The following is a 15,330-nucleotide window of genomic DNA, read 5'->3' as shown; positions in this document are numbered from 1 at the left end:
GTGCAAGGTGATGGTGGCTCCATAACGGTGTTGGCTGCATTTATGTAGAACAGAATGGGTGCTCTGGATGTTCCACTATTTGTATACAATTTGCAGTTATTCATGGTTATCCTGTTCCCACATAACAAGGTAATTTTTATGTATGAAGTGCACCACGACACAGGACCACAATCACAACTGTTCGCAATTGGTTTGAAGAACATTTTGGACAATTTGAGCAAATGGTGGCCCCCTTCAGACCACCTGACATGAATTCCACCGAACAGTTATAGGACACAACAGTTCTGATCATGCAAAAATCCTGCACCTGTAACACTTTCACAGTTATGGATGGCTACAGAGATAGCATGGATCAATATTTTGCAGGGGCTTCCAATGACTTGTTGAGTTGATGCCACATTGGGTTGCTGCACTACACCGGACAAAAGTAGATATGTCATGATATTAGGAGGTGTATATGGGCACAAGATTCATTGTCAGCCATCAAGTGCCAGTTGCCTTCAGACAAATATGGTTGTCTGTCATGCATACTTACCAGCATAAATGGGGACACTGTCACTAATAAAATACTTGTACATCTAAACCTTCTGGACCAGTTGATAGGAGAAAGAAAAGAGGAGACAAGCAAAGGTGAATAAATGTCTGAAATTGTGAGGAAAAAAGCATGCTAATATTCTCAAATGACAGAAAGAGTAGCAAGAAACATACTAATGTTTATCTCACTCCATCCTGGTATATTTCTCCTCATATTACAAATAATCTGGATATCTATAATATTCTTCCCTGTATTTTTTTCTCAATAGAACCTGCAAACTCCAAAACTGTAGATATGAAAGCTCTTTTTTTTTATCAGATTTACTTCAGTTATTCCAGTATATGTTAGTATTTCAAGCTTCACTCCGAATAACAATAACCTTAATCTAAACTGGACAGTAATGCACAACGGTTGAGCTCCTGTGGGTTCAAACTAGACTGGATGAAAAAAAAAAAAAAAAAAAAAAAAAAAAAAAAAAAAAAAAAAAAAAAAAACAGAGAGAGAGAGAGAGAGAGAGAGAGAGAGAGAGAGAGAGAGAGAGAGAGAACAGGGAGGGGGCTAATAATGCACTACCCCCCCCCCTCCCATGATTAACTTTCAAAATTAACTGTTAATTTCATTTGGTTATACAAAAACTTTTAAGTGAAGATCTATGTTGTTTACTTCAAATAGTTTGGTAATTATTGGTCAACCCCTAAGTACTGAAGCATATTTTTCATGGTGAATCATCATGATTTGTCACTATCAACAGCCATCAACACCTGCTCTCTCTTCTTAAATGAATGCAGCCATTTTAATTAATTATTATGTGTAAGATTCTGTGTGCTTATCTTAATTAACACAGTTTTTTTCCTATACAGACAACGCACTTTTACATAGAAGAACGAGTTGTTATATAAATGTTAATAACCAAAATACTGTTACATATATAAAGGAAAGTTTCAACTGTTGTAAAAATTACGCATTTGATATCACTTCGCTCATGAGAATACAATCTAAAGAACACGTAACTAACTCACAAATTGAAGATTTTGTCGTAACTATAACAGGCTTAATATAACAGGCATACTGACTCCATGCAGATAAGGACAGGAGATCATCTAGCATTCACCATGAATAATTTACAGAGAGCACTGATGATCTAGGTCAGGGTAGTTTTACTGTGGAAGTTCCCTTGCTTTGAAGGTTTGCAGTTTTGAGGCATAAAAATTTACTGATCTGATCTTTTGTCTTTAAGAACTTGTTTTTATTCTTAACTAAATGACTTTCCTTTAACAGTAATGGGGAAGTATTAAAGGGCACACACAATTTTATAGCATCAGATTATGTCTTTCAAAAAGTTCTCTCTTTAAATAAATTTTGTCTCTTTTTTAAGATATTGTTAATACTATTATTATCAGTTACAGTTTGTTTCCACCACTGTTATCAAAATAACAACATAAATTTGTAATTTCATATGAGTAGCAAATTTCCTATCTGGAAAATGACTTTTTGATGTATAATATATTTTTGTTTTTATTACTGGGTAAATAAAAAAACAGGTTCATCATATACAAGTACATCCAAGTAAAACAATGTAAATAAGTCTTCACTCAGAAAGTTAATATTGCACAACATATGATGTGGAATGTTGCAAAATATTACAGAACAATTCTTTATGTTCAGCTGCTAGTAAAAACGTTATGCCTACATGGCAAAGCTGTTTTGATTTTTGGCATTTCCAATCAACAGAAAATTGTATAACTAATTAAAACATATTTTATACACATATGTACAAAAACATACAAAAGTTTATTAGGATATGTACCATTAGTATCAATGGCGTTAAAACCTAAAGTATCACATTCAGTACAAAAAAAAATTAGCAAAATTGTAACTAGCATCATATGCTCTCATAAAATCAACTGGATTACTCTTAACAAATTTCCTTTCATATAAACCCAGTGGACATTTTAAAACTTTATTCTGATGCTGTAAGCATCAAAACTTTAACAACTGCACTGAAACCTACCTATACTGTTACAGCTTTGGTGTAGGAGCTGTTGTCACTCCAGCATATATCATAAAGTTAGCACTAAAGCTTTTCAGGAAACTGCAATCCAAGAACTGAAAATTTCTCTGAATGGTGAAAATACTGTTAAGCATATATACATATTACAACACAGTGTAAATAAGAGTCAATAGTTTTTAGAGAAAAGAGGTGGAGCAATATACTATTAATTTATTAATATAAAAATATGTTCATGGTCAAATTGTTACTAGAGGACAATTATCTGTACACAGCACATAAAAAATATACATTTATATACAAATCTCAAGTACTACTTGGGATTAACACAACCTTAATACTAGAGTAGTTCCCTGAATCCAGTTGTGCTCATGTATGACACTGTGACCAAAAGTATCACATAAAAAAACTAACAATGAAGCAACAACCAGTATGCAGTTATAATGAATGTTGCAGCGTACTTACAAACATTAGAAAACAAATATCAGTCACAAGCAAGAGGTTTAACAAAACCTTATATAATGTTATGACTCAATACTCTGATGGAAGTAAGAGGATAGCCAGGATAAAATATCACACAGTTAGCCATAAATCCTCATTCTTTCATTTTACATTAATGGCTTTAACAAGCTGAATCTTATTGTTACATTGTACAAACTAGGCAATGTGATAACAAGAAGCAAAAATCTATCAAAGGCCATATTTGACTAAAGTTTTTTTTAGAGCTCTTAGAGAGAATTGTATATCAGTATTTTGTGGAGTATTGAAAATAGCTCAATGCTTTCCCCTTCTCCCACACTCATCATAAATACACAAACTTCCAAACACACTTTCTATCTTACAAATATTTGTATTTCAACAGCAGTAGAAGCTGTACAGTTTTCCATATTATATAACTGATGTAAATACTGAAAGAATACACACAAACAACTGACACAAATAAGTGAAGAGACTTCCACATAAATACATAATTACAAACAACAGTAACATATTGCTTAAAAAGAGTCTGTAAAGGCTTCATTAAAACACAGATTCCAAATGATCAAGATATGATTAAACTTTCATGCAAGTATACTGAATGCCTAATTTTGGCATAATGATCTATATCTAAGACAAATGAAAGAGTTTATTTATTTTCAAGTAAAGAATAAAACAACCACATGAGATGTTATCTTAGTAAAAAATTCAGCTTCATAATTATGAACATCACTCTCTTGTTTGCAATATATAATCTCTGTTTCCTTTTTTTTTCCTTTTTTGGTCACATCACACACCTGTTCAATGAAGAGTAATTTTTCACTGGCAATTCTCTTGTGCAAAACTATACACACAGACAACTCACAACTGTGAAGATTGATTGATTGCGCTGCAGTCTGTTAAAAAAGGTTATCGTTGATTATGCACAAAATACATAAATTATTCTGTAGTAACTATATAACCAAAGCCATGTCTTTCTTATTAGGCAGAGCCACTTTTTTTCCTTGCCACAAACTGTTATGAATGGTGAAAGCATCAATTGTGACTGTAAGGTGTTTTGTGTGGACTTGGGAAAAGCATTTGCCACCGGAATTATACCTGAAATCACAAGAGTGAAATAATTAGAGCTATGGTATTTCTGAAGTGATATCAGGAAGTAATACAATGTGATATAGCAGTGTTATCTGCAATTCAAGACACTTCAAGGCTGGAATGTTTTTGGTTTTCAAACACATTTATGCTTTTTGCAACTTATGATAAACTATGAAAGCTATCCAAATGTACAGTTTAAACAGAAGAAGAATAAGAAGAAGAAGAATAAGAAGAAGAAGAAGAAGAAGAAGGGGGGGGATCTGCTTAAACTGTGCCAAGTGATTTTAATTTAATTATTAACCTGCACTTGTGCTTAATACTGTTTCACTTAATATTAGATTACATCTGAATTTTACTGATTTCAGACCTGTGATGTGTTGTTGCTCATGGATATGGGACAAGTCCAAATTAACATTATTATAAAACTCACATCTGTAGAATTAAATAAATCAGCTAAAAACTAATGGTATATAAAAATTTAACTTTGTTACTTTAACTCATAATAAAATAACGACAATCTCTGTAGAATGAATTAATCAGTTATAAGCTTATGGCACATAAGTAGCAACTCCCATATGCTTTACACATTTTTTTTTGTAGCCATTGGGTAATTGTACTTTTGGCCTAGGTAATAAATTTGTTATTTTTTGTTTGAGTGAACACTGGGATACTGAGGGTGAACTTACAATCGTGAAACTTGATAACTACAATATGGCAAATAGTTACTGTAGAAAATTGCATAGAAGAGGTAGCAATCTATACTAACCACTCTTGCTCTATTACAATCTAGAGTACTTGTGGGACGAACAGAATTTTGAAGCTATTGGTATAGTCATCGATAGTTTTAAGTTAGTAATAATATTCTTGTACAGATCACCTAAGGGCATTTTCAGAAAAACTGGACCTGCTGTTACACGTAGTTAGAGAGCCAAAATACTTATATTATGACGTTGTAATAGGTGGAGATCTGAATTCAGATTTTGAGGTAAAGACACGCAAACATAGTGTCACTGAGATGAAAAATCTTCAAAGACAGTGCAATTTACACTTTATCAATAATAGACCCACAAGAGATGAGGCATGTCTTGACAACAATTTTGTCAATTTTGAAACTAGAGAAGAATCGTGTAATTTGACAGTATTTCTATTCTTGGACAATGATTCTGTATCCTTAAATGGTAAAACAAAATTCTCTCCTGATAAGAGTAATATTGCAAGGCCTGTCCCAAAAACTGTAACCACCAGACCTGTCACAAATGATAAAATTGTCAGGTTTCATAAGTCCTTTGCAGACAGAGACTGATTTGCCGAGTGTTATGGTGACACACATTATAGCTTATGTAATGATTTGTCAACAAAGCCAACACTTGAAAGCTTCTTTAAATCAGTTTTGACAGAATTTAATGACAGCATTCCCATAAAGAAATGCAAAATAATTGACAAAGGATTCAAAAGCAAAGACCCAAATTAAAAAATAAATAAATAAATAAATAAATAAATCCATGGCATAGTGAAGAACTAACAAATCTGAAAAACTAAGTTATGTTGTTGCACAATGTATATAAAAGTATGAAGGTTGACCATGCCACATCAATCTATCTTAGATATAGGAATGAGTATAAAAAAGCCTTTTTTGAACCCAAAAAGCACACAATTTCAGCAGTATTGAGAATTCCACCAACAACTGCAAAGTCGTATGGAAACTAATAAATAATATTGCTAAAAATGAAAGAAACAAGAAAATTAATGTATGTCCCCAAAAATTCAATGATTATTTTATTACATCAGTTGAGGAAGTAGGAAATTCTATTACCAAACCTGATATTACTTCATCAGAGATTCTTTCAAAAAATGTATGTAAACCACCAGCTAATACATGCATGTCTGCCTTCTCCAAGGTCTCTCCTAGTCTCATCCTAAGAATAGTAAAACAGCTAAAACCATCAGACAGTGTAGATATGTATGACACATCTTGTAACACACTAAAGAAAGTAATAGGTTGTATTGTATATCCCTTAATATATTGTATAAACAAGTGCATAGCTGAGGTATATTTTCCTGATGAGCTAAAAGTGTCAGGTAGATCCAACACATAAAAAAGAAGATACTGACTCACCTTCAAGTTACAGGCCAATTTCTATAGTCCTGGCTTTTTCTAAAGAGCTGGAATGTGTAATTTTCCAACAATTATATGTCTACTTTGAAAATCTAGGAATGATCAGTGAATCATTTTATGGTTTTAGGAAAAACTTGTCAACAGTTAATGCTATAGACTCTGCAGTCCAATACATACATCAAGTGTTTGAGGATAAAGGCTTTTCTCAGCCACTTTTTGTGATCTAAGTGAAGCTTTTGACTGTGTAGAGCACACAGCACTTCTGGAAAAAAAATTGAGTTCTATGGCATTGAAGGTAACAGCCCAAGGATCCATACTGACCTTTTTCTGTTCCTAATAATGATCAATGATCTGTCATCATTTATAGTCTAGTGCTGTCCTACATGCAGATGATACAACTTTTCTTCACTCTAGTAATGAGCTCAGCAGCCTTAAAAGTTGTGTTGCAAAGACAATGGACCAAGCTTCCAACTGGTTTAAAGCAAATAGCTTCTTACTGGGGGTGGGGTGGGGGGGTGTGGGGGAAACCACCACCCCACAGCACGTGGTTTTTAGTCTGAGAGACAAGCTTCCATAAGATGATCCTAGTTATGTTAAATTTTTGGGGTATATTTACACGATACATTATCTTACGATCAACATGTACAATACATTAGTGGTAAGCTGTCATGATAAATTTTTCTGTGAAGATGACTTATGGATTGTTTACCCGAAAAGAATGTTAGACCATCCTATTTTTCATTCTTCCAAAGCATACCAACATATATTATTTTATGGAGGAACTCTAGTTGTTTGCTTGACATCTTAATACTGCAGACAAAAACTATTCGCATAATTACCGATTCTTCTTATAAGGCACACTTTGTAACCATTGTTTTGTGAACAAAAGATCATGATGTAATAAACGTCTACAATTACTATGTTTTAATTTACACAAACAGAAGTTACCACAACCAAAACAGAGAGAAAATTAACATTGTTACAGTACAAGAGGGAATAGAAGCATTTATATCCGATACCACAGACTGTCAAAATCACTGAACAGTTATGAACTCATTGGGCACAAATTATTTAATAAAGTTCCACAATCTGTACAAGAATTACTAGTACAAGCATTCAAACAAATACTGCATGACTGGCTAGTTACCAACCCATTCAATGACAAATGAATATTTCAACTGTAACGTAATATTGTAACACCAACAACAGTCTTGCTGTTTCTTTTAAATTATCAATTGTGTTGTATAATTTGTGTGCCGATTTCTATTGCTGTAATGGCCGAATGACAATGAAATAATAATAATAAAAATAATAAAAATAATAATAATAATAATAATAATATATTAAAACATAAACATAGCCAAAGCCTTGCAGACAAACAAAAATTACGCGAAGCGAAATGTAGTGTGAGGAGGGCTATGCGAGAGGCGTTCAATGAATTCGAAAGTAAAGTTCTATGTACTGACTTGGCAGAAAATCCTAAGAAATTTTGGTCTTATGTCAAAGCGGTAGGTGGATCAAAACAAAATGTCCAGACACTCTGTGACCAAAATGGTACTGAAACAGAGGATGACAGACTAAAGGCCGAAATACTAAATGTCTTTTTCCAAAGTTGTTTCACAGAGGAAGATTGCACTGTAGTTCCTTCTCTAGATTGTCGCACAGATGACAAAATGGTAGATATCTTAAAATCGCTCAAAAGAGGAAAGGCCTCTGGACCTGATGGGATACCAGTTCAATTTTACACAGAGTACGCGAAGGAACTTGCCCCCCTTCTTGCAGCGGTGTACCGTAGGTCTCTAGAAGAGCGTAGCGTTCCAAAGGATTGGAAAAGGGCACAGGTCATCCCCATTTTCAAGAAGGGACATCGAACAGATGTGCAGAACTATAGACCTATATCTCTAACGTCGATCAGTTGTAAAATTTTGGAACACGTATTATGTTCGAGTATAATGACTTTTCTGGAGACTAGAAATCTACTCTGTAGGAATCAGCATGGGTTTCGAAAAAGACGGTCATGTGAAACCCAGCTCGTGCTATTCATCCACGAGACTCAGAGGGCCATAGACACGGGTTCACAGGTAGATGCCGTGTTTCTTGACTTCCGCAAGGCGTTCGATACAGTTCCCCACAGTCGTTTAATGAACAAAGTAAGAGCATATGGACTATCAGACCAATTGTGTGATTGGATTGAGGAGTTCCTAGATAACAGGATGCAGCATGTTATTCTCAATGGAGAGAAGTCAGGTGTGCCGCAGGGGACTGTCATAGGACCGTTGCTGTTCACAATATACATAAATGACCTGGTGGATGACATCGAAAGTTCACTGAGGCTTTTTGCAGATGATGCTGTGGTGTATCGAGAGGTTGTAACAATGGAAAATTGTACTGAAATGCAGGAGGATCTGCAGCGAATTGACGCATGGTGCAGGGAATGGCAATTGAATCTCAATGTAGACAAGTGTAATGTGCTGCGAATACACAGAAAGATAGATCCTTTATCATTTAGCTACAAAATAGCAGGTCAGCAACTGGAAGCAGTTAATACCATAAATTATCTGGGAGTACGCATTAGGAGTGATTTAAAATGGAATGATCATATAATGTTGATCGTCGGTAAAGCAGATGCCAGACAGATTCATTGGAAGAATCCTAAGGAAATGCAATCCGAAAACAAAGGAAGTAGGGTACAGTACGCTTGTTCGCCCACTGCTTGAATACTGCTCAGCAGTGTGGGATCCGTACCAGATAGGGTTGATACAAGACAGAGAAGATCCAACGGAGAGCAGCGCGCTTCGTTACAGGATCATTTAGTAATCGCGAAAGCGTTACGGAGATGATAGATAAACTCCAGTGGAAGACTCTGCAGGAGAGATGCTCAGTAGCTCGGTACGGGCTTTTGTCAAAGTTTCTGGAACATACCTTCACCGAAGAGTCAAGCAGTATATTGCTCCCTCCTATGTATATCTCGCGAAGAGACCATGAGGATAAAACCAGAGAGATTAGAGCCCACACAGAGGCATACCGACAATCCTTCTTTCCACGAACAATACGAGACTGGAATAGAAGGGAGAACCAATAGAGGTACTGAAGGTACCCTCCGCCACACACCGTCAGGTGGCTTGCGGAGTGTGGATGTAGATGTAGATAGATAGATCATTCAAATGACAGCTCTGGTAAAAATGCATGTCTATTTTTTCATAAAAATATGTATATTCTCATGAAGAAAGCACACTATTTTTGAATATCAAGCGCTTGTCTCATTGTCTTAATTATTCTTCTCTACATAACACATCTCTCTGTGTGAGATGCCCCAAAATTGAGTATACATGCTTGTTGAGCATTCATGTGCAAAGGATGTACATTTTAATCAAACAATGGAAAATCTAGGATGGAATGCAAAATATTATGAAAAGGGAAGTTGCCAGTTGCCGTATAGTGGAGATGTTGCAGATAGGCACAAGAAAAAGACTCATACAAACGAAAGTTTGTTTGTCACAGTCTTTTTGTCGTACCTATCTGCAACTCGTCTCCCCAATATGGTTGCACATTTTAGTGTCTCAATGTCAAAGACTTTAATCAGGACATTAAATTTACAGCACAAATTCCTCGTCTATTTACTAACTCTTTATTTATATCATTTCATAGTGTGTCATCTGTCCATAGTGTGAGGAATTTAGGGGTGACCTCTTGGGTTATGGGTACATCTTCATATCCAGCATCGTCTGTCCTTGATAAAATTACATGTAATGGGTGAAAATTTATACAGATAGTTTTGTGTTTATTCAGAAACAGTTTGTTTGTGCTTAACCAATTTACCAGAGTAGAGTTTCCATCAAAAATCGTGTTATGGAGCTTATGTGCACTGTGATTTGAAAACAGTATAATGGTGTCATTGGCAAACATTACTGACAGATCTTTTTACAGACTTTGGGACAGATCATTGATAAATATAATACACAGAAGGGAACCAAGAATGGAACATTGCGAAGAATGTAATGTCTTAAGACTTGCTCCTTTAACTGTATGCTTCCAAAATTTTTTGAACTCTGTCCAAGATATGCGCGCTAAACATCATTGCATTGCACTTAATTTCACACTGTAGCAGTTTATTCATAAGTAATTCCTGGTTTATGAGACCTAAGACCTTTGCGGCATCAAGGAAGACTCCTATTCTACGCTTTCTGACATTGGGTGCACTATAAACTTCATTTGGAAATGAATACAGGGCCCCATTTATTGATCTCCCTTTTCGAAAGTCAAAGTGATAAGGACTCAACAAACAGTTTATTTCCAGGAACTTAATAACACAGTCATACACTGCCTTCCCGAGAACATTGGTATGTTTGATAGGATTGAGACGGGTCCGTAGTTATTAACATCACCCCTGTCATCCTTTTTAAAGAGAGGAACCACTTTTGCTGCCGTGAAAATTGTACGGGACTGGCCTGACAGCAAGGAGTAGTTCACTGCGTCTGAAAACGGATAAGACATGATGACATATTTGTTTTAGAAGATAAACAGGTATGCCATCAAAACCACTTGAGTACGAGTTTGATTTCTGTTTTATAATTCTTCAGATTTCACCTTGTGTGAATGAATCAAGAAATAATGTTTTGGGGAATAACTCTAGGTCTGAAAAGACAGCAGGGCTACGACAGCACTCTAGAGATGGTAGCAATACAGTATTAAGGGTTTTTGTGTGTTGGAATACATGAAGCATTCATGGGTTATGAGTGTTCAGTATGCACTTGTATGCAAATACAGAAAAGCTGAATCTTGTCACCAGAGCATTTTGCATTGATTTCACCAGTTTCTTGATAAGGTTGTCTGCATAAAGTGAAAAATCACTGGGCAACCAACTATTTCAAATCAAACTGCAGAGTGAGTGAGACAGAACTTTGTGTGCAGTCCACAAAAATCAACCATTCGTGCAAGTCATGAACTGGGTATTACACAAGAAATAGTGTTGAATGTTTTGCAGTGGTGTTTGCATTTCAAACTCCTGTTGTTTGCAACTGTTAGGAAATCTCACTCAAGATAATTACGACCAACTTGATTGGAGTTTCGTACCAAAATGCAATAAGCTATGGAAGATGACAATGATGATGATGATGATGATGGCTTGATGGGGACAGTGACATTTGGCAACAAGGCGATTCTGCATCTGTCAGTAGACGTACAACACCCATGTGAGAGTGTGGGGTATAGTACTGCCCCATGTCTGAACGGTCGGAAAGAAATTTTCCAAGGTAAATGTCTTCTTTGCTCAGTCCAAAACAAAGCTGTATGGCCCCTTTTCCTTCACTGAGCAGATGGTGACGGGTTGTGTACCCGGATATATTACAGTTGTGGTTGCTGCCACAGCCAACTGCTCACTCCTTGACTTTCATCATTCAACAGGACGTGACTTCACCTCACTAGAGCCTTTCTCAATGGAGAACTGCCTTGTTATTGGATAGGGCATGCTGGTCTGGTCGATGTTCCTCTGTTGTCATGGACCCTCCTTCCTCCACAGGTCGCCAGATCTCATACCATGGAGTTTCTTCCTGTGCGGTTATGTTAAGGACATATAGTGTGAACACTTCGATGTTGCTGTGATAGACATTGATGGAAACATGCTAGTGAACATATGGATGTGACTGGATTACCATTTGGATGTGTGCTGGGCAGCCAAGGTCGCATTGAACATTTGTAGTATGTACTAGAAACAGGGCGAGTGTACTTATCTTGTCATGTAACTCCCATCTTTGTATGTTGTATACTTGTAAATAAATAGCACTTTGAAACCCGATGAATCTTTTAGGCTAACACTGTATAAATGACAGTGGTATGTTTCTGGTGCTGAAGAAAGCATTTTCTTTTCCCATCCTACTTCCTGCTGCCCATCCTCCCCCATCACCTGCTTTCATCTTCTCTCTGAACTTCACGTAAGTTACATTTACGGGCTAGTGTAAACACCACAATTCCACCTGGGATCCATTGCAGTGTGTGGTTTGTACCTTCACCCACACTGTTTTCATATCCAATTCCCACTATTCTGATCTCCCATGAACTAAACTAACCTCCTTTTTATTCTCATATGCAACTAAATCTGCCTGTACTAGTGTGAGTCATTTCTGTCCTAAGCTCCTGCTTGTTGTTTGCTTCGCACTTTGCAGAAGTGCCTGTGACATTTAAAAATGTACCACCTGATTTCTCTGAACATAAAAGTCTTAGGAAAATAACTGCTGTCGCCATCACCCATAAGATGGGCAACATCCTAAATTTTGTTGTGTCCAATGTTTCCATCATAATAACAGTTTCACATTATGTTCTAAATTTCAGAGAGAGAGAGAGAGAGAGAGAGAGAGAAGCCAATACTCTAATTGGAAACTGTGTCTATAAGTTAACCACCATTCATCTGCAGGCATGAATTTCTGTTTCTCATCATAGTGCATTGTTCACATAATAGAATGTCCATTATCACAATAAAAATTATGAATATACATTAAGTAATTACTATTATTTGCTACTGGCACCACCACCATGCCTGCAAAAAAAAAAAAAAAAAAAAAAAAAAAAAAAAAAAAAAAAAAAAAAAAAAAAAAAAAAAAAATTGTAGCTACAATTAAGAAAATTTATCAAATACTTACTTGAAGAACTTGTCAAACATTCTATCATTCACTTGTTTTGGGCCAGTCCCATACAATTTTAGCACTTCTTCTCGATCCGGACAATATGAATATAGGGCTCTAAACTGGCAGCCAGCATCCCTAAACAAGATTAAGAAATGTTTGCTTTCTGAACGAGCAATTTCTTCCAACACTCGTCGCTTAGCTTCTTTGTTGACAACACCAGGGAAAACACAATATTCCACAGCATTCAGCATTATTCCACGATTAGATTTAGTTGCTGGTTGCTTGTACAGTCTTGGACCTGGAAATTTCAGGTTTCTCATTTTTTATTTCCATAACTAAAACCAAAAATTATTTTTGTTTCTTGTCATACAGTACAGACAAAATAATTATATTTTATTGTTAGAAGACCTGACTGGAAAGTAACTCACGCCTACAGATATTGACATGACTAATGCACATCAGAGCACGAAGTGTATACTTTTCCAGACCACCTCATTAAGCAAAGACCAATTTTCTTAATAATTGAGGGTATTGAATGACTTGTATTTACAAGAATATAATTTTCACCCAATAGACCTTAAGAAAACAGTTCTTCAGTTGTTTACATTTAAACCCTGCGGTAGATGTTACTTAGAGACAATCTTGGAAATAAATACATTCAGAAAGAGTCTAAATACGGAATTGCAGGGATGTAATATTATGTCAGTGAAGAACAACCAGAGGTCTTTTGCCCTTCTGTGATGCTCTATCTGTTAAGCCATGGTATGAAGAAAGCAGACACTACGTAACAGTTTTCTTTCTATTGACAAGAGGCCATTTATAACTTGCAGAAGATGAGTTTTATTTACAAATTTAATCCTTATGAATAAGGGGTAGCAGCTAGAAGCAGACAACAGAAATGATCACAAGATGTTATGCTGAGCCTTTGTAGTACATTAAATGCAAAAGAAGTGAAACATATATAAATGAAGAATGCAGCTTCAGCCTCACTAACACATGGAGAATAATGTAAGGAAAGTTCTGGCTGAAAATTACGAGTTATTTACTAATAAAGGAGACAATTCACCGAAAAGCAGAAGAACTGCATCATCAAGAGATACACAAATTAAAGGTATGGAGGTTGGCTAGCTTTCAGAAAGCACTTCCTTTTCTGGAGGGAGATGTGCATTTGCTTGTCTGCATGCGTGTGCATGTTTTTTCTACAGCCAGAAAAAGGAAATGCATTCCAAAAGCTAGCCAAGCTCCATATCTTTTGTTTATGTGCCTATCAGTGATGCATCACTTCTGCCTTTCGGTGAGTCATCTCCTTTATTTCTAAATAATGTGTAACAAAGAGAATTCACTTACATCTTCGTATATACTCTGCAAGCCACCACACGGTACCACTACTATTATGTGGACAGTATATTGTGGCAGTCAGGAGTGACCATAAACAAATGAGAACTTTGACTGCCCAAGGGGAGAGGGTTGGTGCAGGGAAATAAGCCCTGCCTCCCCCTCAATGGGTTGCCATCCTACGCACGCGTTATGTGCTTCTACATCTTCATGTCTACTCCGCAATTCACATTTAAGTGCTTGGCAGAGGGTTCATCGAACCACAATCATACTATCTCTCTACCATTCCACTCCCGAACAGCGCGCGGGAAAAACGAACATCTAAACCTTTCTGTTCAAGCTCTGATTTCTCTTATTTTATTTTGATGATCATTCCTACCTATGTAGGTTGGTCTCAACAAAATATTTTCGCATTCGGAAGAGAAAATTTGTGACTGAAACTTCATAAATAGATCTTGGCGCGACGAAAAACGTATTTACTTTAATGACTTCCATCCCAGCTCGCGTATCATATCTGCCACACTCTCTCCCCTATTACGAGATAATACAAAACGAGCTGCCCTTTTTTGCACCCTTTCGATGTCCTCCGTCAATCCCACCTGGTAAGGATCCCACACCGCGCAGCAATATTCTAACAGAGGACGAACGAGTGTAGTGTAAGCTGTCTCTTTAGTAGACTTGTTGCATCTTCTAAGTGTCCTGCCAATGAAACGCAACCTTTGGCTCGCCTTCCCCACAATATTATCTATGTGGTCTTTCCAACTGAAGTTGTTCGTAATTTTAACACCCAGGTATTTAGTTGAATTGACAGCCTTGAGAATTGTACTATTTATCGAGTAATCGAATTCCAACGGATTTCTTTTGGAACTCATGTGGATCACCCCACACTTTTCGTTATTTAGCGTCAACTGCCACCTCCCACACCATACAGCAATCTTTTCTAAATCGCTTTGCAACTGATACTGGTCTTCGGATGACCTTACTAGACGGTAAATTACAGCATCATCTGCGAACAACCTAAGAGAACTGCTCAGATTGTCACCCAGGTCATTTATATAGATCAGGAACAGCAGAGGTCCCAGGACGCTTCCCTGGGGAACACCTGATATCACTTCAGTTTTACTCGATGATTTGCCATCTATTACTA

General features: G+C 36.4%; 1 protein-coding gene across 3 annotated transcripts in view; it reads right to left on the bottom strand.

Annotated features, from left to right (window-relative positions):
* Nucleotides 1–1,780: 1,780 nt before the first annotated feature.
* LOC126162039 (patronin) overlaps nt 1,781–15,330 on the bottom strand; it is a 445,213-nt gene continuing 431,663 nt past the window's right edge. For all 3 annotated transcript variants that reach the window (XM_049918266.1, XM_049918267.1, XM_049918268.1), the window contains 2 exons: nt 12,864–13,146; nt 1,781–4,118 (listed from right to left, as the gene is read on the bottom strand). In XM_049918266.1, the coding sequence (XP_049774223.1) occupies nt 3,974–4,118; nt 12,864–13,146 (428 nt within the window). In that variant the 3' untranslated portion in view covers nt 1,781–3,973. The remainder of the gene's footprint in view (nt 4,119–12,863; nt 13,147–15,330) is intronic.

Source organism: Schistocerca cancellata, chromosome 2, assembly GCF_023864275.1.
Source record: "Schistocerca cancellata isolate TAMUIC-IGC-003103 chromosome 2, iqSchCanc2.1, whole genome shotgun sequence".
In the NCBI taxonomy this organism is placed as follows: Eukaryota; Metazoa; Arthropoda; class Insecta; order Orthoptera; family Acrididae; genus Schistocerca; species Schistocerca cancellata.
Note: the sequence above shows the minus strand (reverse complement) of the source record. Positions and strands in the feature narration are given on the sequence as shown.